The sequence below is a fragment of the Nothobranchius furzeri genome, chromosome 3, assembly GCF_043380555.1.
Source record: "Nothobranchius furzeri strain GRZ-AD chromosome 3, NfurGRZ-RIMD1, whole genome shotgun sequence".
NCBI lineage: Eukaryota > Metazoa > Chordata > Actinopteri > Cyprinodontiformes > Nothobranchiidae > Nothobranchius > Nothobranchius furzeri.
Genome location: NC_091743.1, coordinates 82,805,979 through 82,830,668, shown reverse-complemented (window position 1 = coordinate 82,830,668; position 24,690 = coordinate 82,805,979). Strand labels below are relative to the sequence as shown.

Genomic DNA, 24,690 nt, shown 5'->3' with positions numbered 1-24,690 from the left:
GAGTTTCCTCCGTAGGTTGGCCGGGCTCAGCCTTAGAGATAGGGTGAGGAGCTCGGACATTCGGGAGGGACTCGGAGTAGAACCGCTGCTCCTCCGGGTTGAAAGGACCCAGTTGAGGTGGTTTGGGCATCTGGTCAGGATGCCTCCTGGACGCCTCCCTGGGGAGGTGTTTCGGGCATGTCCTGCTGGCAGGAGGCCCCCGGGTCGACCCAGGACACGTTGGGAGAGGTTACATCTCCAATCTGGTCCGGGAATGCCTTGGGGTCCTGCCGGAGGAACTGGATTTTTAGTTTGCTTGGCACAACACACCTAACTGAAATTGAAGCAATTGTCACATTTTGCAAGAAGAAAGTATATGTATGCGCAATAGGAGATATGCGATTTTTTTTACCAAAAAGATTTTGTTTTTCCTTAAAGCAAAGTTAAAGATGATGTTTAGCTTAATCTCCTTTCTCAGAGAAAACAGTAAAGACTTCTCACTTGTGTTTAGTTCTTACGTGAACAGCCAAATTACTATTCTTAGCAAAATATTTACCACATATTTTACATGGACATGGCTTCTCAGCTGTGTGAGAACTCAAACGACCATTATGATAGAAACATTTACAAGAAGATGTACATAAAAAGGGCTTCTCGCCTGTGTGTGTTCATGTGAACAGTCAAGTGCTACTTTGAGAAAAATACTTTCCACAGATTTTACATGATAATACTTTATCACCTCTGTGAGTCATCTTGTGCCTTTTTAGTTTTAGACTGTCTACACTGACTTTGTGGCCTTTGCTTTTTTTGCACCTTCTATTTTGTTTTGGTTCCTCATTATCATTGGATTCAGAGTTTTCATTCCTTCATCCATCCTGATCTTGCTTCTCAGCTTCAGTTGAGCTCTGACACAAGTGTTGGTTCCTTTAGAATTTTTGGCAGTCTGTTTCTTCTGTGAAGGTAAGATTTTCCTGCTTCAGAATGAACAGTTCTTCATGTTGTGGGGAGTTTGGAGCAGGGGACACCTGGCAATAGCCTGAACTGGGGCAAGATCTCTCGCTTGCTCAGCTGGCCTGGAGTGAGCAAGGAGTAGCGCACAGATGGGCACTTAAAGGAGGAGTGCAAACATTCCTGTCTGGCTTGGACCAAGGACCACAGAGCAGCCAGGGGAGACGAGGGAGATAGGTATGGAAGGGATAGGAAGGACATGCACAGAAAAAACGAGATGTTTTCTCCATCTTTATTTTTCATTTAATCTTTTATTCTGTCTAATTAATTTTAGCTCGATTGCTTTTTTGTTTGCTTTTTTATTTGTTTCAGGTTTTCATCTCCCTGCTTTTCTTTCTAAATTTCTGAATACTATTTCTTGAGTGTCAGTGTATTTCTTCTTTCCTTCCATCATCCCTTTCGTCACAGTTTGGGTGCCATGGCAACACCTCCAGCCTTCTTGTGTGTCTCTATGAGCCACGATATCAGGATGTTGTTGGTCTCAGCTGGTTTGTCCATCTGAGTCCAGTGTCCAGACTCCTCAATGTGTCCTCTGCTCAGGTTTGGGATCTGAAGTCAGAAATCAGCAAACATCACATTCAGTTCTGATAACCTGGAATCTGCTGATTGGGTTCCTACCAGGTCCTCCATCTTGTTGGAGAGCGCTGGCAGCAGAACCGGATCTTTGCCCGCCGTCACCATCAGCGCCGGCATCAGAATCTAGATGGAAACAAACATTAAAGGATAAGGTCTGATTCTGGCTCCATCAGTGACTTTTACAAACCTTCCCATTGTGCTGCGAACACGTCCACTTCCAGTTGGCCTCCATGTTTCTATACCAGTTTAATGGGCCTCTAGGAGAAAATAAAGGAGAAAGATCAGCTTTTAATAAGTCTGACTCAAGAACCGATCTTCTGGATGGTTTTAATAACACCACTGTAGAACTAAAATGTCAGTCCAGTACTCGGGTCCTCCATCCTACATGTTTTAGAAGTTTATCTGCACCAAGAGAAATGTGATTCTCAAGACTTCTGTAGAATGCGGGGACCTGTCCAGGCGGTGATTCAGACTCTGGATCAGGAGTGGGAGCAGAGAAACAACTAAAGTCGTTAGGACAGGGTCCCTGGAGGTCCTGGTTAAACTCATTCCCATCATCTAAAACCTGAATCTTTAAAGCATCTCCACCTGAAGCCCTTCTCTCTGTACTGGCTGACGTAGTACTGCAGGTCGGCCTCCGTCAGCATGCAGCTCATGGGAATCTGCTCTGGTAGACCAACAAACAGACCTCCTGGATCACAAAACAAAACATGAGCTGATCCTCCAAGAGCACCTGAAGATTCAGTTCCTAGAAGCACTTCTGACCTCGAGCACAAACTCCTGCGGTGCTGAGAATAGGATGTTTCCCCTGAGGAAACATTTAGGAACCATTGTATTCTTCCTGGACTCACATGGTGACAAACATTGTGCTTTGACTCACCTTTTCACTGCTGCTGTAGAAGAAAATCTTAAAGGACCTCTCCAGATCCTTCTCCAGCTCAGACTCTGCTACACCCTGAAATACAAAGAACCGAACAGGAAGGAAATCCAGAAATCTGGTTAATTTTACTGAACAAAAATGTGAAACACTTTTAATTTTGCTACCATTTTTCATGAGGTGAACTCAAAGATCTGAAACATTTTCTAAACACACATAAAAAAGCTCTTAATAATCAAGCTCCATCATACATCAGTGACCTAATTGTTCCATATGTTCCTAACCGAGCACTTCGCTCTCAGACTGCAGGTTTACTGGTGGTTCCCAGAATATCTAAAAATAGGATGGGAGGCAGATCTTTTAGCTATCAGGCTCCTCTCTTGTGGAACCAACTCCCAGCTTTAGTCCATGAGGCAGACACCTTGTCTACTCTTAAGACTAGGCTTACAACATTTTTTATTTGATAGGGCCTATGATTAAAATCTGATGTTAGCCTAGATCTGGACAAGTGGGGGAGTAGAGGGAGGTGGAGTGTACAGTCGGTAAAGACGGCTCTCCCTTGCCCTGCCTCCAACATGCTTCCATCTAAAAGGCTAGGTTATCCAGAGTTATCTCTGTAGTTATGCTGCTATAGGCTTAGACTGCTGGAGGATACACTGACCACTTTCCACACTCTACTACTTTGTTCTACAATCTGCTCTTTTGATCAACTCTGTGCTATGGAGATGTGTTGAACTGCACAAAGCGACTGGTGGCCACATCAGATATTGACTGGTTGCAGACACTCTTTAGCTTAGACTCATAATGAGATGAACAAATCTGTAACTCACTGGTGTCTGGAAGTAGATCTGATAATCAAAAATGGGAATGGCCTTGATTTTTGCCAAAGGAGGAACAGTAGGATCCGATGAGAACAGTGGAGTGTTCAGAGATGCCACGGCTCTGCATGGGAACAAAATATAAACATTTTTACTTCCATATTTACAAGCACCAGACTCTGATGAAAATGTGTTTCACCTGATTCTTTCTGGAAAGTAGCGAGCAAGGTTCCAAACAACCATGCCACCCCAGTCATGACCTACCAGGGTGACCTGTGGGATGGCCTAGAAAACAAACATGGCTCAGATAAGATGGATTTATTAGTTTATTTGCTTGCGTTGAAAGGAGCACGTGGGTTTTTAATTAACTCTCAGTGTAGGAGCCATATGTGTTGTTTTCATTTTCTATTAACTAAACATCTGCAGCTGATAAACATCTGGACTCGACCCAACTCAAAATGTCTGACAGTCAACCTTAGAAGACAGAAAACCAAATCAGATTTACAGATATTGAAATGAAACTTGACATGTTGTTAACAAACAACTGAAATGATTCTTCAAAGATTAAAACAAGACACCTATAAATACATATTTTCTAAACAGTGCTGGGAAGTAACAGAAAATGTGTAGCCCACTAGGGGTTGCATGACTTAATTTTTTTTAAAGTCGACAGTCAAGCAATGAAAATCGAGTCGACTTCGACTAGTCGTTGATGACATCATACACTGAAGCGGCGGCGGGGTGGGGTGGTGTGTGTGTGTGTGTGTGTGTGTGTGTGTGTGTGTGGGGGGGGGGGGGGTTCGCTGGAGTTTTTGACAATTAAAATTGCGCCCACATTTTCAAAGTTAAACACATCTCTTTTAACAACGGTAGTTCCTGCTTCAGCCCTCTCCCCCCTCCCTCTGCGCATCCCCAGTGAGTCGTGGTGAAAGGCTGCACTGAGCCAGGATCCTCTGGAGGTTTCTTCCTGTTAAAAGGGAATTTTCCTCTCCACTGTCGCTAAATGCTTGCTTAGTATGAGGATTGCTGTAAAGACTAAGAAACTAGTCGGTGACTCAATGCAATCTGTTGGGTTCCTTATATAGGAAACTTTTACTGATTGGCTTAATGAACTGAACTGTATTGGAGTGTTTACTTTGTTAAGTGTTTTGAGATGACACTTGTCATGATTTGGCGCTTTATAAATAAAGTGAATAGAATATAATTATTTAGAATACAGTTACTTTTTAAGATACCCTTGATAAACTGACAGGTTGGCAGAAGGAATGTGAGAAATAAAGACTAGTTTCTTACCATTTTGTCCAGGAATGTGATTAAATCCTGCAAACATAACATATAAATGTTTGAATAAAGCCAACGTTTTTATTTTATTCTTTGGTGATGACTTTACTTTGCAGATCTGCTCCTGAGAATATTCCTCAATGTCTGAGAAAAGAAAGGACACAAAGTTACAGATGATGATGTCAATAAATTCCAAAGGTGTGGAACACTGAAAAAAACATTTTTAATTAATATTTCTCATTAAAATTGGTCAATCTGAGTTTTTAATGCAATCTGAACATGAAATTGTCTCCTATACCTATCTCCTGTCTTCTGATAGGAAATAGATTGTGAAGCCCTTGGATTTAAAATGCCTGACTGTTTAAATACATCACACTGTCACTTAACATTCATGGACTCAACCATTTTGACTCGTGATGGTGAAGGCCGGGAAACAGTACAGAACAGCTCTTTTTAGACGCACCATGCCGGTAAATCATAATAATAATGCTGCCATGGTGTGTCTTATGAACGCGCCGTGAAGGCATGACGAAGTGGTAATGTTGCAGCACTCTTGCTACAACGCTTGGTAGTAATATTGCTGCAATGCCGGATTTGTGAATGCATAGCCTTGGCACAACAGAGGGAGGTATCATGATCATGTGTGGAATTAATGTTGAGCTCTGCCTGGAAATTATATTAAAAATGAAAGTAAACACAGACAGTAGGTTTCACCATTTAAACAGTATCAGCTGAGATGATAATCTGGAGCAATGCAGAGCTCCAGAGTAGAGCCCTGCACGGGACTGTTTTCCTCATCCCGCTCCTGCTGAATTTCTGACCATTACCGCCCGCAACCGCAACGTGTGTGTTACACTCCCGCCCGCACCCGCAGTGTGCATGTCTACTCCCGCCCGCAACCGCAAAACTCGGAGAAATTATTAGGCTACCTCACAATAAAAGAGATGTATTGAGTTTGTGTCCTCTCTGGTCCTGGAGTAAACATGTCATTTTATAGGCTATACCAGGGGTCGGCAACTCGCGGCTCTTCCATCCATCTGATGCGGCTCTCTGTGCTTGTAAAGTAATGAATGGATATTTAAATAAAATGCTTTATACTTTACTTAATTAATTTTATATCTGTATGCCAATTCTAAATGTAAAGATTGTCTGCGTAAACCTGAACAGTTCCAACCCGGTCTTACTGTGAGACCGTGTTGACGGGTCACGCTTGTGCGTAATCATATAGGCGCTTTCTGAGCTGAAGAGGATGTGAGATTCTGGGCTTCTCCTCAGACGGCTCCTGGATGTGTCACCACATTGGAGACAGGAACAAGCACTATTAAGCCAAAGTTTCATAATCAGGGAACATTTTCTAAGTGACAAGTCTCTCTGAGAGACAGGGTTTGGAAAACACTCGCTTCAGTGGGAGGAATCTTCCCGCATGCGCTCTGGTTCTGCAATGCGCTCCAAGCCCCTCTCCACATCTTCAGCTCACTGTGCACCTTACGTACGTGCTGACAGCGAGCTGCGCTGAGCAGTGTCCAGCTCAGATGTTCAGATGGGAAACTTTTCTTTGGTGATTTAGCTACATCTGCGATGTGCGTAACGAATAAAATGTCAGTTCGTCTGCATGCGTCGAGGTAATTCTTTCTATTCTTTCTCCGTCAAAATAAATGGTCAAATACGGGAACTGTCCGGTCAACCCAACACAAGCCCTGTTCTGTTTTCTTGTGAAAATTGTTGGAAAGAGATCAAATTGAACTTGATTACCACCAGAGCCAGTGCACCGTTATCTCCGTGACTGTAAATGAGAGAAGAACAAATTGATCGGATCCTGCACGTCTTTTAACACATTGGTCAGGATTGACCCACTTTGTTTTCATTTAGTTTTTAACCCTTTAACGCCGATGCGTCACCATGCAGGATCACCGGTGACGCATCGGCGCATGTGATTTCAAGTAACTCCTCGCTACTTAAACTATAAAATTCTTAAAAAAAATCATAAAGGAGCTACTGTGTGGTGCTTAAAGGGTTAATGAAATCAAGGCCGTTTCATATTCTCTTCTCCTCTCTAATCAGGCAGTGATCGAGGTCGCTTTTCTAAGAGAGACCTGAATGAACTCTTAACACAATCGGAGAAACTCCTCCAAATGCCTGACTTGCCTTGCTTTGGAATTTTGTGTCAATAGACCTTGTTTCAGCTTCTTTTGAACATCAGTTGCCAACTCCATCATACTCATCCCGATCCCGCACTGTTTCTTTTAGCCGACCGTTCCCACCCGCAGCTAAATTCATACCACCCGCCCCCGCAAGATTTTTGTTGGGTCCCGTGGGACCCAGCGGGACCCAATCCCGATGCAGCCCTCTACTCCAGAACCTTCTTTCCATTAGAGCTGGAGATCAGATCACCTGACCGTTCATGGGGACTGTAAGTGACAGCCACCTTTAGGAGTGGCTTGTCAGAAAAAACTTCCTTAATCCCTTTAAGTTAACAGCCAATACATGTATAGAAATTTCAAATGTCTTCCTCATACATCCTCCTGCAGTGTCCTGGTCCTGTAGAATGATCCCTGGCATTTTTACTTAGATTGCCTCTGTATTCCTGTAAAATCACAAAAAAAAGAGCATGTTTGGGTCAAACAGGCTTGCTTCCCCATTGACTTCCAGAGGCATCACAATGAGTGATGACGTCATGCACGTTCACGTACAGGCCCGTAGCGTTTCTATCTGTAGCTTAGCGGCAGAGCAGAGGCAGTGTTGCCAAAACGCTTCCCGGGGCAAGGGAAGAGAATGATAATCTGTGCATGTGCAGGAGGACTGATCGATCATAAACCTTTGTTGGCCGGGCCGACAAGAAAGGTACAATTGCAGAGCTGGAGATGGCAGATTTACTTGTCTAGCGTGTCAACTGTGCATCAGAGTACATTGTTTGTCTAATTTATTAGAATTGTATAAAACAGTCTAAACCTGTAAAATGCACCGGTACGGGACTGACTCAGCTATTGTTTTCGTTCAGGAGTGTGCACGTACAGCATGCGCGCCTCATGCATGAGGTTACTATTGAAGCTGCAGTTATGTGTTTGGCCTGAGGAGGCAATCGCGCGCAGAAAATGTTCAAACTCCTAAAAGTCATTTTAATGAGCACGACTTCAATCGCAATAAAAAGCAAGTTATGTCCAAGATAATCAGAAGTCCACGGCAGCACAGAGACCGCTCCCATACCCCCTTTATTCCGCCATCGTGTAATCTTTTGTAAAAGGGACACGACTGCGCCACATTACCACCAAACAGCATTGTGGGAAATTGGCGGCATTGTTTTCTAAAAGAGGGTAACGTGTCAGCTGGTAGGCGCTAATCGTTAACATTAGCAACTTCACCACACAGCAGAACTACTTCAGGCTTGTGTTATCTGTGGACATAAAGCATCCATGTCACAGAGCAAAGGGAGTCATCGGCAAAGTTGAGATGCTGTTATCCAATCCGTGGTGAGGTGTACAAATTTCAGGAAATAAGACTCCAAATTAGGGGTTGCATGACTTAATTTTTTTTAAAGTCGACAGTCAAGTAATGAAAATCGAGTCGACTTCGACTAGTCGTTGATGAGGTCATACACCTGAAAGGGCGGGGGTTGGGGGGTTGGGGGGGGGGTTGGTTCGCTGGAGTTTTTGACAATTAAAATTGCGCCCACATTTTCAAAGTTAAACACATTTCTTTTAACAACGGTAGTTTCTGCTTCAGCCCTCCCCCCCTCCCCCCTGCACAGCGGCTGCAAACTCACTGATGCTCCTGCAGCCTCTCAGAGTTCCTGCTGCTCTAAACATTAAAATAATTATTTAATTTTCTGTTCCTCACTTCTGATTACCTTCAATGGTGTCTGTTTGTTGCTACCAGCAGGTACAAAAACTAACTTGTGTATATTTGACTATTTTTCTGTCCTGCCTGTTTATTATCTTCCTGCATCTCCTCTCAATCCTAAAGAGAAACTGCTACCTGGGTTCATATATATTCACCTTATGAGTTACCTTTGAACTGCAGTTCTAAAAGATCTACCGACCACAGAAACAGCGGAGTGCTCGCCGGCCGCAGTGCGTCACCGGAGGACAAAACAGATGATGCGCCCCGCTCCACAGCAGCAGGGTGCAACAGGCAAAAATAGAAAACATAAAAAGAAATGAGCCAACATGAACGATCGTGTTACATTTGTTTTTGAGTGGTGACACCTGATTTGATAATGTTACTGTGGCCGTGCTCAGGACGCAGATGTCTGGAGCGTGTCAACGATCAGAGCTTTGCATACGCAAGCTGGTTAAGATTAGGATGGGGGTGAGGGGAAGGTTAAATTGCAAGAGGGTAATGGTCACAATTTGGTTAAATGTCCGTTTTACGGCGGGTGTCAGTACCGACGCTCTGGCACAGCGCGTCGCCTCCGCCTCGATCCAGACGCGCAGGGGCTTATCACCTGCTGTCTTTTCTGAGGACTGCATCTTGTCATTATCACGTGACAGCGACTAGTCGATGACAGGCATAAAAAGCCACTACAGAGCATTGAGGTCGACTAGTCGACTAGTTCATACAACCCCTACTCCAAATCCTGCCATGTTTAGCTCTTCCCTGATGTGGCATTCTGCTAGTTCCTTAAACCAGCACATCAGAGCTTTTCTTCCCCCGAGTACAACTTGTAAGGCATTCATTCATACTGGAGCACTGCAAATGTATTGATTAAACAAGTGTCCCACACCTTAAACAAATGATGCAATACTTATTTACCCACCAGGAGGCGCTGTGGACTCTCCATACCCCTTCATGTCAAGAGCCAGGACCCTAAAACCTGCTGCAGCCAAAGCTGGGATCTACCAGACAGAACTAAGTTATAAAAGCTGTTGCCGTAGTGATGCTGAGCACTGATGAAATGACCCAACTCACCTGGTACCTCCAGGAGTACCAGCTCTCAGGGAAGCCATGACACAGCAGAACAGGTGGACCAGATCCCATCTCCACGTAGTGGATCCTGACCCCCGGCTGAAAGAGAACGTTAAAACGTGTTCAGCTGTATTTATTCTGAATTAATGAGCAGCAGAAGGTGATTGAGGTCTTTACCTTGATGGAAATGTACCCATGAGACACCTGGTCGGGTGTACATGATAGAGGTCGACTTACTGCTCCAACAGCCTGGAAAACACAAACATCCCATCAAATAATTAATCCACATACAAAAACTTATTTTTATCATATCAGAAACCAGCTGCATCAGTAAAAAAACACTTGAAAATCCCTATGTGGGAACTTTCTACCGGAACTCCAGTGAAGTCAGACAGTTTCTCCAGAGCAGCTTCCAGGTTCTCCACCAGGATGGCCTTCATCCCTGTGCCCTCTGCTGCTTTCACACCCTCCTGGTCCACATCGAGCCACACAGCCTAAACAGGATTTGATTGGCTCAAATTTTACTTCACAAACAGATCAGATGTTTCTCTGATGAAGAACATTCTCCACCTGTTTGGGTGTGACTCCCAGCTGCTCCAGAGCAGAGCTGAACATGGCAGACCCTGGAACTCTGTGGCCTGTGTGACAGGACCGGAGGACCAGGTTAAAATGGCCGCCTAACAGACAGAGAAGATGAGCTGATTCGTCTCTGGTGTCGCTGTCATCTATCCAGAGATTGGCCAGAACAGCAGTCAGAACTCCTTCAAATCAAAGATAAAAGAATCATCTGTTTGTGATCAACTGTCTTTGCCATTGGACCAAACACTTTTGTGTCTTGCCAATCACAGCTCTCCAAGTTTGTTAGGCAAGCTCAACTCTAGAGCTGCAATGGTGAAAAACTACACCGATAGCGTTGGCTCAGGAACAGAGTTCGTCAGAAACATCTTTGACATCAACTTTGAATCATTTAGACATGAGCCTTTCTTTGAGACATGAGCAGACAAGGTACTCAAGTCCTTTATTTTGAAAATGGATTTGCATCCAGGGGTGTGTCCAGGGAGTGGTCTGGGGTAGCACATCCCACCCTTGAAATCTGATTGGCCATTCCAGGTGCCACTCCACTGAGATCTATTTAAATGTAATTTAAATTGTCCACAAAAGGCTTGGGCTTATAAACCCCAAAACAGTAGGTGGCAGCATGTACCCGTAGCATTGGTTTCCAACCACAGGCTCAGAACATTTTGGTATTTTTGTTCTTCATTATATTTTCACATTGACAAAAATAGTAATTAGAATACAGAGATGCTGTCAAGTGTCAGTCTGGACATTTAAAAAACAGCTAAAGACCCTTTTATTTAAAGCTGCTTTTACCTAAATCTTTTATTTTGAACTTGAATTTGTAATCTTTCATCTGTTTATGAAATTCTATAATTGTATGACTTCATTTTTTCTGATGTTAATCTATTTCTGTTTTGAGATCATTATGATTTTATGACTTTGTTTTATTTTGTTTTGATCTATGTGAAGCACTTTGTGATTCTATGTCTGTGATAAGTGCTATACGAATACAATTTCCTTACTTACTTAGGCCCTGTCCACACATAGCCGGGGATCTGCCAAAACGTAGATATTGTTCTACGTTTTGGCCTGTCATCCACACGAAAACGGAGTTCTTTCACACGAAAACGGATCTTTTTTAAAACTCCGGCCAAAGTGAAGATCTGCGTTTTCTCCGTTTTGGGTGTCTGCGTGTGGACAGACAAAACCGGAGTTTTAAGGTCCGCAACGTCACTTTCCACGACAAAAAAATGCTGACATCACGTGTGCGACCTGTGTTTACACTAGCCGACAGCATGGATGTCCTCAGAGCTGCGCTCGCTTTATCAATTGTCCAAGCGCTTTTTGCCTGTTTGTTTTTGCAAGCGGAATTACTGCTCCCTGCGGAAGACCACAGACGAAGGACGAGGTTAAGAACGGGGGAAGTACTGCCGCCTACAGGTCTGGCATGTCCTTAACAACGAGGTGGTGTGGATGCAAGTTTTTGGAGGGGCGGATAACCCGGCTACATGTGGACTAGGCCTTACTGTCAAGCTGAAGAGAGTCCTATCAGATATTTTTGGCCTATGGGACTCTAGAGGCAGCTGAAAAACCATGGCAGTCCAAGCAGAATGTGGCTCAGATGATCAAGGAGGCAAAAACCCGGGCATGGGAGGAGTTTGGTGAGACTATGGAGTAGGACTTCCATACGGCTTCGAGGAGATTCTGGTCCACTATCCGACACCTCAGGAGGCAGTGCACTACCAACTCTGTTTATAGTGGAGACGGTGTGCTGCTGAAATTAACACGGGACATTGTGGATCGGTGGGCGAAGTAATCTGGAGACTTCCTCAATCCCACCGGCACGTCTTCCAGTGAGGAAGCTGAGCTGCATCTTCAGTAATGGGAGCGTTGTACTGGTCTGTCATGGTGGTGAGACAGCTGAGCCAGAAGGTGAAGCTTTCGTTTTATCGGCCAATCTATGTTCCTATCCTCACCTATGGTCACGAACTTTGGGTAGTGACTGATAAAGAGACTGCAGACACAAGTGGCCAAAACAAGTTTTCTTCACAGGGTGGCTGGGCTCTCCCAAATGCCACTTACACATTAGCGTCGGTACGGTCTGGGGAGAATAGCTTCAGTTCAGTCTCCAACAGGCGGTGTGGTGTTCACATATAAATCCAATGGACTTCTCAGGAATGCAGAAATCCCCAAGCCCGTGGGCGGCGTTTAATACGAGCGAGAAAGTCCGTGGTGTTCTCCATAATCTGATAATCAAAGGCGGGCATGAACTGTGTTGTTTTTGGAGACTCTGGACCACATTATTTAATTAATTTGATGTGTGTGTCCTTCTCATAAAACTCTTGTCCTCTACTGTTGCGGGCCACACGTGCACTCTTTTCTCCTCCCACTGAGCGGCTGTCTGTCGGCTCGCTGGGGCACGAGCTCTGATGCAGAGGATAGGGACACACACACAGCTTTCTTTCTTCTCCCTTTCCCACTGAGCGGCAGCTCTGTGCTACAGACAGAGAAGTTTACTTAACAGCATTCAGCGTGAAAATGAATCGCGCTTGCAGGAGCCCCCCTCTTGTTGATTCTTCTCGCCAATCGGAAGCGGTAGGCATAATTTCAGCCGGCCAGCGTAGTAACACCTCGGTCTCAGTCGGATTGCTGGGGAGGTCAGAAAAAATGTCGCCTCAGACTGGAAAACGCATATCTGACCCAAGTGTAAAACCAAATTCCGGTTCCGTACCTAACCATGCCAACGCTAATGTGTAAGCGCCTTTGGAGATGGGGTGAGAAGCTTGGCCTTCCAGAAGGAGCTCGGAGTAGATCCACTGCTCCTCCAAATCAAGAGGAGTCAGTTAAGGTGGCTCGAGGATCTAGTTAAGATGCCTCCTGGACGCTTCCCTGGTGAGGTTTTCCAGGCACATCCAACTGGGAGGAGACCTAAAGGGAGACCCAGGACACGCTGGAGGGACTATGTCTTTCAGCTGGCCAAGAAACGCCTTGGGATTACCCCGGAGGAGTTGCCCCAAGTGGCTGGGTAGAGGGAAGTCTAGGCTTCTCTATTCAGGCTGCTGTCCCTGCGACACGACCTCGGATAAGCAGAAGAGAATGAATGGATGGATGAGAATCCTGGTCCCAGTCCCACTCCACTCCATTTGGTGGCAGTATGCACTAAGATGTGGCATAATAACCACCACAGAACAGCTCAACGAATAAAAGAGAAAATTGGTCATGGCACAATATGAATCTCACAAATTGACTAAAATGACAAAAGAATGATTTTGTGAGGGATAACCATTGGTGTTGCCCATGCATTAATAAGTGCCCCAAATGGACCACCCCCTTGTAAAAGGTCCAGACACGCCATAGTGTGCTGCTTCTCCTTTGATGGTGTAAAGCAGTGCCCCGTTAACTGACCGATTGATCTTAGCACTGTTCAGTTATGTGAGGACACAGGTCACTTCACCTTCCTGAAATGCATTTCAGCCTCTCCAAGTTATTAACAATCCTTACCCCATCTATTGTAGACAGCTGTCATGAGTCGGGGTGAGTACTCCCGTCGCACATTCCATCTTTGAGTTGTTTTTCAGGAGAGGGAGGCACCCAGCTGCTTCTGGTTAGCAATCAATGGCACTGGCTTCTTAAGGAGTTGGAGAACACACCTCGACGTGGGATGATTACTACTACTCGGTAGATTCCAGCCGTCTAGTGTTGCAGTGACTTTGTACCTCTTGTGTTTTTGGCTTATTATTCTCTGTGGATTTTTGTGCTTACGTCTCCTTCAGGATTTTTTTTTGAACATCTCTGGAGTAGAGCCTTCTCAGGATTCAGTGACTCATCAGGAAACTCACCTTTGCCACATAACTGTCTGGACTAAGCTTCCCAGTGTTCTCATCTCTCCAGTCGCCCCACTCCTCTGCTTCCCACATGCTCCCTCTCCTGGATTTACACACCTCGACTCACCCAACTATCGACCTGCCCCTCCCTAGTTCTCCTCATCTCCTTTGCCCAGTAAGTCCTATCTCTGCACCTCCTCAGTTAAGACTTGCTTCTCAGGACTCACCTTATTTTGCTTTCCCCTCCTCAGACGCTGAGTACGGACTTTGCTCATCCACTGGAAGCTCCAGTGCGCTTTTGTTCCCGTCTATTAATAAATACCTTTTTTATCTTTATTCCTGTGAGTGTGTTGATTCTGCATGTCCTGGGTTAAACTCCTTCCCCAGACCATGTCAACAGCATCCAAAACAAACAGCCTCTGCTCAAGAAATTATCTTACATTCTTCAGAATTGACTGTCACGTTGTGGGGATGGTTAGGACTCAAAATGCAGATTACCCAGACGACAAGAGGCAGGAGTTGATATAAAGTAAAAATCCTTTTATAGTAGGAACAAAAATAAATCCAAAGGCAGCGAGCCAAAAATCCAAAATCCAAAAACCGGAGAACAAAAGCTCACTCAGAGCACAAAACCTGGTGACTAGAACAAAGCTCGCTTAGAGCACAAAAACCTGGAGAACGAGATGCAAAGCTCACACAGAGCACCAAAACAACGCTGACAAACAACAATGGACCGACAAGACAATCAGTGCGTTTACGTGCAGCCAGTAACCCTTTTAAAACCCGAATATTCACAATAACCCGGTTCCGCAGGTCCTTGTAAACACCGCCAAAAACCCGGATATGCTCATAACCGGGTTTTTAAAAACCCGGTTACTACACCTGGGGTAACCCTTCTCTAACCCGAATGTTTGGTCGTGTAAACGCATACCGGGATATCCCCATCAAAGCGTGTGCTCTGCGCATGCTCTGTTCGCAAAGAATCTTGGTCTTTTGAGTAGCGAGACGTCTTGTATGCGCCAGAACACCGGAAGTAAACAACACGTTGGGGGCAAAATGGCGAGTCGCGGCACAGCACCACACTTTGAGTGACGAGGAAACTAAAGCGCAAACAAACGCGGTCACTATCTCTTCCGAACTGGGAAACATGTTGTTGTTTTCACGGACGTACTCACTGGACGTAGTCCATACGTCCTGACGCTACCCCAACGTCCGCATTTAAATCGGGTTATTCTGATCAACTCAGAAACCCGAATCCCGACCCTAACCCGATCATAACCCGGATATTGGCTGCATGTAAACGTACTGAATGAGACAAGACAGAGCTTATATACACTGGGACTGGAGTGATAGGAGACGAGGAGCAGGTGTGTGGGGAACTGGCACAGGTGAAACCATAATTAGAGGAGGAGCAGAGAAGGACACCAGACCTGACTGGGGAAGGACACACACACACACACACACACACACACACACACACACACCGAGCTGGGAAAGGACACGCACACACACACACTGAAATAAAAGACATATATAAATTGAGGTGGGGAGACTAAGAGAAATGAAGAAAACCAGGAGGGAGCTGGGGACAAAAAGGCTGGAGCTACAAGAGAAGACACATAAATGAGACGCAGACAAAGGACACATGAGGGCGCTTATGAGACCCAACATGGGAACCTAGAGGATGGAGAACACGAGGAGACACATGAGGGAAGACGCAGACGTGACACATGACACTGATGACTTAACGATTGGTCTGATTTCTGCCATGAACAACGTGTATTTTATATTACATGATCACTTTTTCTGTAGTCATTTGTTTGGATGTCTCTGATTATTTGTATGGAATTCTGTGGTTATTTGTTTGGTGCAGCAACAGCTCAGGAAGTAGAGCGGGTTGTCCAGTAATCAGAAGACTCGTTCCCATGAGAATTCTGCTGTAGCGTCCTTGGGCAAGACACTTAACCCTGCCAGCCAGTGTTGGTCAGAGTGACTGGTGGCACCTGTCAGTGAGCCCCAGGGCAGCTGTAGCCACAATGTAGCTCATCACTGTCAGCGTGTGAATGTGTGTGTGAATGGGTGAATGATACTCTGTAGTGCAAAGCACTTTGGAGTCCTCTGACTCTGAAGGGCACTATACAAATGTGGGTCATTTGTATGGAATTCCATCAGAAGAAGATCAAAGAAATAACATTTTTAATTTACCGGCATTCAAGATAATACTGACAGTCACAAGGCATTTTATAAGCACCAATTTTTAAAAAGATTAAGATAATTATAATAATATTATTAACAATTATTATTATTATTATTTTATATGTATTTAATAGAGCTGTAGCGAAGCGTAGATGGCGTCGACGGCTCGATTCTAAAAAATTGTCAACGTCAGATCCGGTAGTCGACGCACCACGCCCGCTTGTTGCATCCACAGGAGTTGGTAAATAGAGGAGGAAGCTGCCTGTTTTTCCTCTAGCTCGCCCTCTTCTCCACCTTCACTAGCATCTCTGCCAAATACCGAAGAACCGGAACAATGTCCGTCCGCTACTAGATTCCTTTCTTGTTTTACCCGCCTTCGTCTCCCGGCAACGGACAACAACTTCCGGGGTCAGATGCGCTGCTTCGTCTCTATCGCAGACGTAGAAAATCACCGGGAGTGTTTCTCCCTTCATAAAGGAGCTTCTTTCAGATATTAGGAGAGCTGTTTTGGTGGTAGCAGTCTCTCCTCTGTGCTGGTCTGTTTGCTGCTGGGAATTTTGGTTTATTTAAACATTGTAACTTAAACTTAACGTTGGTAAAGCTACTGTTAGCATTTTCGCTAACAGCTTCTTGCGTTTAGATAAGCTGTTGCGTTTTGGTTTAGAGTTCATCTTTTTTGTGGTGTAGATCTCTCTTTTGTTACATTTAGAGTATTGTGGGTTTTCGGTTTAGTTTAAAATATCACCTTGAGTTTGGTTTAACCGCCCAGTTTAGAGTTTGGACCTTTGGAGATCCTTATTTTGGTCCAGAACCCTGTAATCTTTGCCCAGTGGGACATCCCTAGTTATTTGTACTTTTGTTTTAATTCCCCACAGGCAGAATTAGTTTTGTTATTCCCTACCTGTGGATGGAAAGATTTATGATTTTTTTGTTGTTGTAAATAAACCTGATCATCATTTTAACTTTTAAATCCCATATTATTGTCCCCTCCTTTTTGCACACGAGCCAAACTCTCCAGGAAGAGTCGTAACACCACTCGTAAGTGACCAAAACAAAGCAGCATGGAGACACTCTGTCTCCAACCACCTCTCAGGCAGCAGCCTGCACTCCCAAGTTCTACACGTCACCAGAACATGACCAACCGCAACACAATAAAAGCAGTGAAATACAAAATGGAAGGCCTGTAGTGTTTATTCTCTTACAGTAACAATTTATCCATTGTTTGGAGGAATTTACTTTAGATGTTCTTGTTCTTATTAATTGTGCAATAAAAAATAATCACTAGATTAATCGTCTAAATAGTCACTAGAATAGTCGACTATTCGATAAAATAATCGTCAGAATAATCGTTTTAAAAATAATCGTTTACCCCCAGCCCTAGTATTTAAATATTATTAATAATATTATTTTATTAATATATCACATTTAAATCCTTTTTAAAGATAAATAAAGTTTTGTGGTGATGCGATTAAAAAGTAGCCTGGCAAGCCAGACTATATATGTGAATATACATACTTTGCAAAGCAAGAATTTCGTCTAGTTCACTAGGCTAATTAAAAAGAGAAAAAGAAAACAAATCAGCAAGTACCTATTCTGTGTGTGTTAGGTGTAATTGTGTGAGGCGTCATGTACCATTATGACGCAGGCTGGCAGCTGTTTTCAGCACCGTATCTCTGATGTCCAGCATCGCCTTCCTAAATTCCTCCAGCAGAGTACTGACTGACCAATCAGATGGCAGCTTCACACCTCTGACCTCAGCCTCTTTCACACACTCAGCCTGGAATTCTGGGATCATCTAAAAACACACACCTTTAGTAAGAGAACAACATCAAAGCAGGTAAGAACCTGTGTGTGACTCACCTGAGTGAGGGCCACGTCTCCTCGTTCTGCTCGCATCATCACACCATCAGTCAGGGACAAAACACTGGACAGGAAACCTCTGAGAAGAAAAGGTAACAGGTTATGGACCGAGGTGGGTAGAGTAGTATTACTTTAATATATTTTTACTTGAGTAGAAAAAAGTAGCCAAAAAAGACTTTAGTAAGAGTAAAATGCTTTTTGGTTAAGGGACCACTCAAATAACTGATCATCACAACTGATTTGTTTATATTAAAGTGATCGATAAAGTATTTCTGCAAATTCTTGTGGTTTAAAAATGAAATAAAAATAACTAATAAAGGCAGAAGGAACACATTTCCAGATGGTTCTTATTCACAACAAAGCTGTAGAAACTGTTTTTTCAGTAGGCCATGCATCTATGTTAGTCCAAGGTCCAAGTCCACAGTCCAAGGTACTGCCATTTACTGCATTTCTGAATAAAACCTGCTGGATCTTCATTCAGTGACATAACTAAAGGTTGTAAGGTAACTAGAGTGTGCTCAAGTAAAAGTAGTGATACTTCACTATAACTGTACTCAGGTAAAAGTAAACACTACAATGCAGTACAAGTTTTATGAGAAATACTTGAGTAAAGGTACTTGAGTACATGTAACTGGGTTACGAGTAACAGGTGTTGCTGTTGAACTTTGAGCAGAAACTAAACATCTGGTTGTTTTAGGTTTTGTGGAGGATTAGGAGTCTAGGGAATGTTTTAACATTCTACATTATATATATATATATATATATATATATATATATATATATATATATATATGTGTGTGTGTGTGTGTGTGTGTGTGTGTGGAGAGAGAGAGAGAGAGAGAGAGAGAGAGAGAGAGAGAGAGAGAGAGAGAGAGAGAGAGAGAGAGAGAGATTTTCTTTGTGAAAGACTTTAAGCGAGTGAGCTACTTTTATGTCATCAATACATTTTAGACCCACTGGCAAAGCCACGTGTCTCTAAGTTGAAAACAGTCTGTTCTGAAATTAAACAAATTTTCAGGTAAGAAAGTCAAATTTTTCATCACAAATATTTTTTGCACAGTGTCCATTGTGTTACAATTGTTTGACTTGCATTAACTCTAGCAGCAGTTTCTCTTCTTTGATTTGATATCTAGCACAAGTGCTAGCTTTGAAGCTAAATGCTAAAAATGGTTAGCTTTTTAATGGTAACCTGGCATGGGATTGTTTGTAACAGATCTGAAAAGGTGTCACAACCATGTTGTCATTTTACATTGGTCTCAGTTTTACATCATGCCAGTGACGGATTTAAGCTGGGCGGACACTGTGCAACTTTTTCACTCGTAGCACTCAGCTTCAGCTCAAACTCTGCGATTTCTTCGCAGGGCAGATCTCACGAGTCATGTGCTCACAACATACGACCATCGACATTAATATACGACATTAGTGTACGACTATGTCCCAGTTCTCGGATGCGATCTGACTGCTCACACTGTACGTCTAGTAGCAACACGTCGGCCCTAAAAATATGCTAAAAATAGCAGTTTTTACTCAACATGTCAGACTTTTTGTCTTGTCTTGTCTGTTGTCCTTCGGGAGTGCTGCAGGAGGACACACAGGGATTTATGGGGGTTGGATGAGGAAAATGAAATAAAGTAAATCTGTGTTTTGTGATCAGTTTAATTTGACATGAACACGACAAACACGTTTTCTTGACAATCTTTGAGTAAAAAAATGTGTAGAAACAAAAACGAACAACGTGTGTTATTAGGGAAATAGCGGGCGAGCGGCGTTGATGCAGGATTGCGCATGCGCCGTGAGCGGTTCTGATACTTTTTGGGTCGCAGCTGCTCGCAGCGCCGCTTCAACAGTGCGATACCCTCACGAGGGACGAGCAAAATATTAAACACGCCAGAAGTTTGTGCGAGCTCACGATTGCTTATCGGTAGCTGGTCACGTGGTGTTAATCGCCTCTCGTAACCCCTGTACACTACACGACGCTCGGCGCAAAACTCGCCCCGATCTCGTGGATTCTCGCACGAGTGGAAAATCGGCTCAAAAAAGTGAAAAAGTCGCACAGTGTACGCCCGGCTTTAGCCATTTGGGGGCCCAAGGCAAACACAGACATGGGGCCCCTTACACAAAATTTTCGACAATCTTATCTTTAACTGGATTTGCAAAACTCTCCCCTCTTCTGACATGAGCTATTTTCCCGTTTTATGAGTCCTCCTATTTTTTTCTGTCTTTCTCTCCCTTTGAGCTCTTTCAATATTTGCTTTCTTCTTCCTGTCAGTGCTCCTGTGCTTTTGCCTCTATTTTTATTGTTTTCTATTTTCCATTTTGGTCTATGTTTTCCTCCCTTGAAACATTTTCTATAGTCTTTCCTTTCTGCTTCCTATTGATGTTTGCATAGAAAAACGACGTCACTTTTGGAAGTGAAGATGAAAGCTTTTTTGAAGCCAGCTGCTTCTTTCTCTTATTGGAGCCACTAGGATAACTCCATTTCATGCTTAACGTTTTGACTATCGCTTCGAGTTTGTTACGAACGCTCCCGCCTCTCTTCTTCTTCTGCTTTTTCTTCTTATTCTTATTTGTGGTCTTATGGCACTTGGCAAACAACGATTTGGTGCATTACCACCAACAACTGGATTGGAGTGGAATGACTACCATTTGCTTCCTGTTTGTGCATCAGCATCGTAAAGGAATAGTCCATTGTGGCATTAACAGAAAGGTACCGGCGGTCAGGGCTAGGGGGCCCACCAACATCAGGGGCCCCAGGCAGCCGCCAACCTATGGCTAATGGTAAAACCGCCACTGCATCGTGCCTAGGCAGTGGACACATACAGCCAGCGGTGTCCCTGCAGAAGAAGAAAAAGACAATCAAAAGGCTGATGACCAGTGATGGGAATAACACTGTTTAAAATAACGGCGTTACTAACGCGTTCTTTTTTGGGTAACGGAATGATATAATTAATTACTTTTCCCACTGTTACAACGCTGTTACCGTTACTGGGGACGGAAAGTTGTGCGTTACTATGTGCTTGTCGAACGTTGTGCAACAGTGTGAGGCTTTCTGACCGCCACACTTCAGCTGCAGCCAGCGAGAGAGAGGTGTCGGTAACGCACTTACAAACACGATGATGATTGGCCATGTGGGCGGAGACCCTCACTGTCTCAGTCACTGCCTGCTGTAGACACAACAGAGCAGTGATGGGAACAATCATAATTTAAAATAACCGCGTTACTAAAAATTTTTTTTTTCAGTAACGAGCAGTCTAATTAATTACCGTATTCTTTTATCAAAACATTGTTTCTGTTACTGATAAGAAAATGCGTGCGTTAAGCAGCGCGGTGTGTTGAAGCTGTCATCAGCTGTTCAGGAGCTAAAGAGGCAGATGTTTTCATCCAAGCGCATCACGGCCCGTGAAGAACGAGGAAGACGTGATGAATAGTCTACGGCTGCAGGTGTGGATCTGCAGCCGTGCCCTTCTTACCCCAGGTTTCCACGGGAGCCGTCAGCAGCACGTTACTGCAGCAGCACGTCTTGCTCGCGTAAGCTGCTGCTTGGCCCTTCCCACGAGATGCGAAGCAGCAGGGGAGCAGCTGTCACCGACCGAGCACGAAGTCACACGAGTGACTTCGTCAGTAAACACAACAAGCAGGAGAAAACTACAACATGGTTTGTGTTTTATGTTCTGTCCGTTTTATAATCGCCAATACGGACCTGAAAAACAAAGGAGACCGCTAGCTAGGTGATAACTTCTCACGGGGACGCACAGTTAGTAACGTTTTTTAAAAGTAAAGCAACCGGAAGGCAGTACGTTCTTTATTCTGAAAATCTCCGGAGCTTCTCTCCATTTCCGCGTCCGATTTCCTGTCTTTCCTTCCCCAAAAATGTCGAACTTGACCCGTTTCAGAGGCGTCGCACGTAGAAAATAGAACCGGCGCGTAAGGGCCGCGACATGCTGCTCCTGAGACGCGGCCGACTCGCGCTGCTGACGGCTCCAGTGGAAAAGGTTCTGTTGACCACAGCGGTTCCTATCAGCAGCTATGACGTGCTGCTGCAGTAACGTGCTGCTGACTGCTCCGGTGGAAAGCCGGGGTTGGCGTGACAGCAGGACGTCCCGAAGGTCCGCTCACCTGTTCACCGCTCAGATGTCACGATCTTCTACCTTCCTAGATCATCCAGCTGTAACCTGTTTCTGAACATGTTTAGTCCCGCTGTAACACTGATGCATCAGTCTCAGACGTAATGGTGCTCAGGTGTTATTAGAACTACATGTGTGTGTGTTTACCACCCAGCTTCAGCTCTTCTGTGGTTGGGTCTGACCCAAGTTAGTAAATGTAAGTCCTCCATCAGGCTTGTGCCTCTTCTAGTGTCATTTTAAAGGATTTTACTTATTTATTTAACCATTACTAGATTACCAGCAACAAAAATGCTACTAAAAACACACAATTATGTGAAGCTGGAATAATTAAAATACTGTGCAAAATTACATTCATTTCTGTAATTTAACTAGACTGAGAGACCATTTAAAGGCTCGGGAAACTTTACAAGTGTTTCTATTTGCAATTTTAAATTTTAGCGGATTGGGGTCATGTTAAATATCACACAGTGACCTTTTAATAGTCTAGATTAGTGGAATTTTCCTGTTAGTAGTTCCTCCTGTTAAGTGCTTATTTATATAAATTATGCAGGTTTATAAAAAACATTTAGACATACATTTTATTATGTTCCAGTCATTTATATTTCACTATTGTAGTAATTTATGGTAAATTAAGTAAGTTTAATTAAGAGGGGAACCCATTTTTCTTGCATTCTTTAATGAAAAAAGAAACTAAGTAGTTATTTTTCTTGGTAATTAGTTACTTTTGTAATCTCGTAACTCAGTTAGTAACTGAGTTACTTTTTTGACAAAGTAATTAGTAACTATAACTAATTATTTTTTTAAAGTAACTTTCCCAACACTGCTGATGACACAAAAGATGCAGACTCGTAAGATGATGATGATGTCTGCATCTTGTGCTTGGAGCACTTTAGCTCATAGCCAAGGGAAGAGTGATCAGATGTCACCATTTCACATTTTGGGCACAAACTGTCATGGTCTGTGTCTGCGTCTCCCTCATGTATCTCCTTGTGTGCTCCATTCCCCTCTAAGGCCCTGTCCACACGTAGCCGGGGATCTGCCAAAACGTAGATATTTTTCTACGTTTTGGCCTGTCATCCACACGAAAACAGAGTTTTTTCACACGAAAACGGATCTTTTTAAAAACTCCGGCCAAAGTGAAGATCGGCGTTTTCTCCGTTTTGGGTATCTGTATGTGGACAGACAAAACCGGAGTTTTAAGGCCCACAATGTCACTTTCCGCGACAAATAAAATGCTGACATCACGTGTGCGACCTGTGTTTACACTAGCCGACAGCATGGATGCCCTCAGAGCTGCGCTCGCTTTATCAATTGTCCAAGCGCTTTTTGCTTGTTTGTTTTTGCAAGTGGAATTACTGCTCCTTGCGGAAGACCACAGACTGGCATGTCCTTAACAACGTATTTATCCGGGTACGTGTGGACAGAGTTTTTTTTTTAAACGAGGTGGTGTGGATGCAAGTTTTTGGAGGGGCGGATATTTGTTTTTTTAAAAACCCGGCTACGTGTGGACTAGGCCTAAGAATCCCCCTTATGTCTCTCTTTGTGTTCCTCATGTGTCCCCAGGTCTTCAGCCCTTCAGATATTCCCTCCCAGGTCCTGTGTTCCTTCGGTCTTCCCCAGTCACCCCTCTGCAGTTTTTTATAGGTTCAGCTTCTCTTTTTATTAGTCTCTTTAGTATGTTTTCCCACAGGCTTTTGTAGTTTTCCTTCCCCTTAGAATATTAGTTATTTTGCTGCATCTTCTTGTCTTTAGGTTTTTTACTCTTAGGTCATGTTAGTTTCTTCCCTGATTAGTAACTCTGTTCACCTGGTCTCTCTCCCCACACACCTGCAGGTCATCTCCCTCTCATCCTCCCCAGTGTATAAAGCCCTGTCTGTGTTACAATGTCTGGTCGGTCCATTGTGTTTGTGTCAGCGTTGTTTTGTGCTCCATGTGAGCTTTTGCACCTTGTCTATAGGTTTTGTGCTCTGAGTGAGCTTTTGTCCTCGATTCTTGGTTTGTGCTCTATGTTGAGCTTTCGTCCTCCTGGTATTCAGGACTTTGGTTTTTTGGCTTCCTGCCATTTTGGATTTGTTTTGGTTCATCCCCTAATAAAAAGGATTTTACCTTAAACCGCTCCTGCCTCGTGTCATCTGGGGTAATCTACATCTTGGGTCTTAACAACCTCCTCCTAACCTTCAACGTGACACAAGCTCGTGAATCAAAGTGTTTCTGTACATTTATTAGTGTGGATCTTTTTAAGCATAATAGTTTAACTGTTACATCCATCCCCAGCAGTGTTACAACCACCTCTTTGTATTTAACAGTAATTTAACCAACTGATCGGTGATAATGAGACAAATGTGGTACCACATGATAAAAATAGCCTCTCTACAACAAAGAACCACTGAGATACATTTGCTCCAATCAAAAGTGTAACCATCCCTGGTCTCCACTTTATTTCCTTTAGGATCTTTGAACAAATCACTGTGAAAAGTTCCGTCATGCTTTCATGTCTGACAGGTCAGACAGAAGCCTGTACAGGCTTTTTAGGTCTTGTGCATCTCCCAAGTTAAGGGTTGGTAAATATTTTTCCGCTAATCAGACCTTTTTAAACCAACGGACAGTGTAGAAAACACGTTCACAGCCGCAGCGTTATGAAACGGTGACCTCTCACCCAGAAAGCCCGAGCTGCTCCTCCAGTCTGC

General features: G+C 43.9%; 1 protein-coding gene and 1 long non-coding RNA gene across 4 annotated transcripts in view; one reads left to right on the top strand and one right to left on the bottom strand.

Annotated features, from left to right (window-relative positions):
- Positions 1–1,205: 1,205 nt before the first annotated feature.
- Positions 1,206–24,690, bottom strand: part of ephx2 (epoxide hydrolase 2, cytoplasmic) — a 23,683-nt gene continuing 198 nt past the window's right edge. The window contains exons 1-18 of one of the 3 annotated variants that reach the window (XM_070549637.1): positions 24,660–24,690; positions 17,880–17,958; positions 17,652–17,814; positions 10,012–10,079; positions 9,813–9,935; positions 9,619–9,690; positions 9,445–9,540; positions 9,293–9,371; positions 4,649–4,683; positions 4,552–4,578; positions 3,458–3,543; positions 3,271–3,382; positions 2,444–2,518; positions 2,329–2,371; positions 2,152–2,254; positions 1,751–1,820; positions 1,606–1,686; positions 1,206–1,536 (exon numbers count right to left, since the gene is read on the bottom strand). The exon at positions 24,660–24,690 is cut by the window's right edge and continues 198 nt beyond it. In XM_070549637.1, the coding sequence (XP_070405738.1) occupies positions 1,390–1,536; positions 1,606–1,686; positions 1,751–1,820; positions 2,152–2,254; positions 2,329–2,371; positions 2,444–2,518; positions 3,271–3,382; positions 3,458–3,543; positions 4,552–4,578; positions 4,649–4,683; positions 9,293–9,371; positions 9,445–9,540; positions 9,619–9,690; positions 9,813–9,935; positions 10,012–10,079; positions 17,652–17,814; positions 17,880–17,958; positions 24,660–24,690 (1,490 nt within the window). In that variant the 3' untranslated portion in view covers positions 1,206–1,389. Of the gene's footprint in view, positions 1,537–1,605; positions 1,687–1,750; positions 1,821–2,151; positions 2,255–2,328; positions 2,372–2,443; positions 2,519–3,270; positions 3,383–3,457; positions 3,544–4,551; positions 4,579–4,648; positions 4,684–9,292; positions 9,372–9,444; positions 9,541–9,618; positions 9,691–9,812; positions 9,936–10,011; positions 10,203–17,651; positions 17,815–17,879; positions 17,959–20,590; positions 20,890–24,659 lie in introns of those variants that run through there. The other 2 variants (XM_054734937.2, XM_070549636.1) reach the window with 2 other exon arrangements.
- LOC129154820 (uncharacterized) lies at positions 13,907–14,159 on the top strand. The gene is made up of 2 exons (XR_008560031.2): positions 13,907–13,998; positions 14,075–14,159. It is a non-coding gene; the product is annotated as an uncharacterized lncRNA (long non-coding RNA).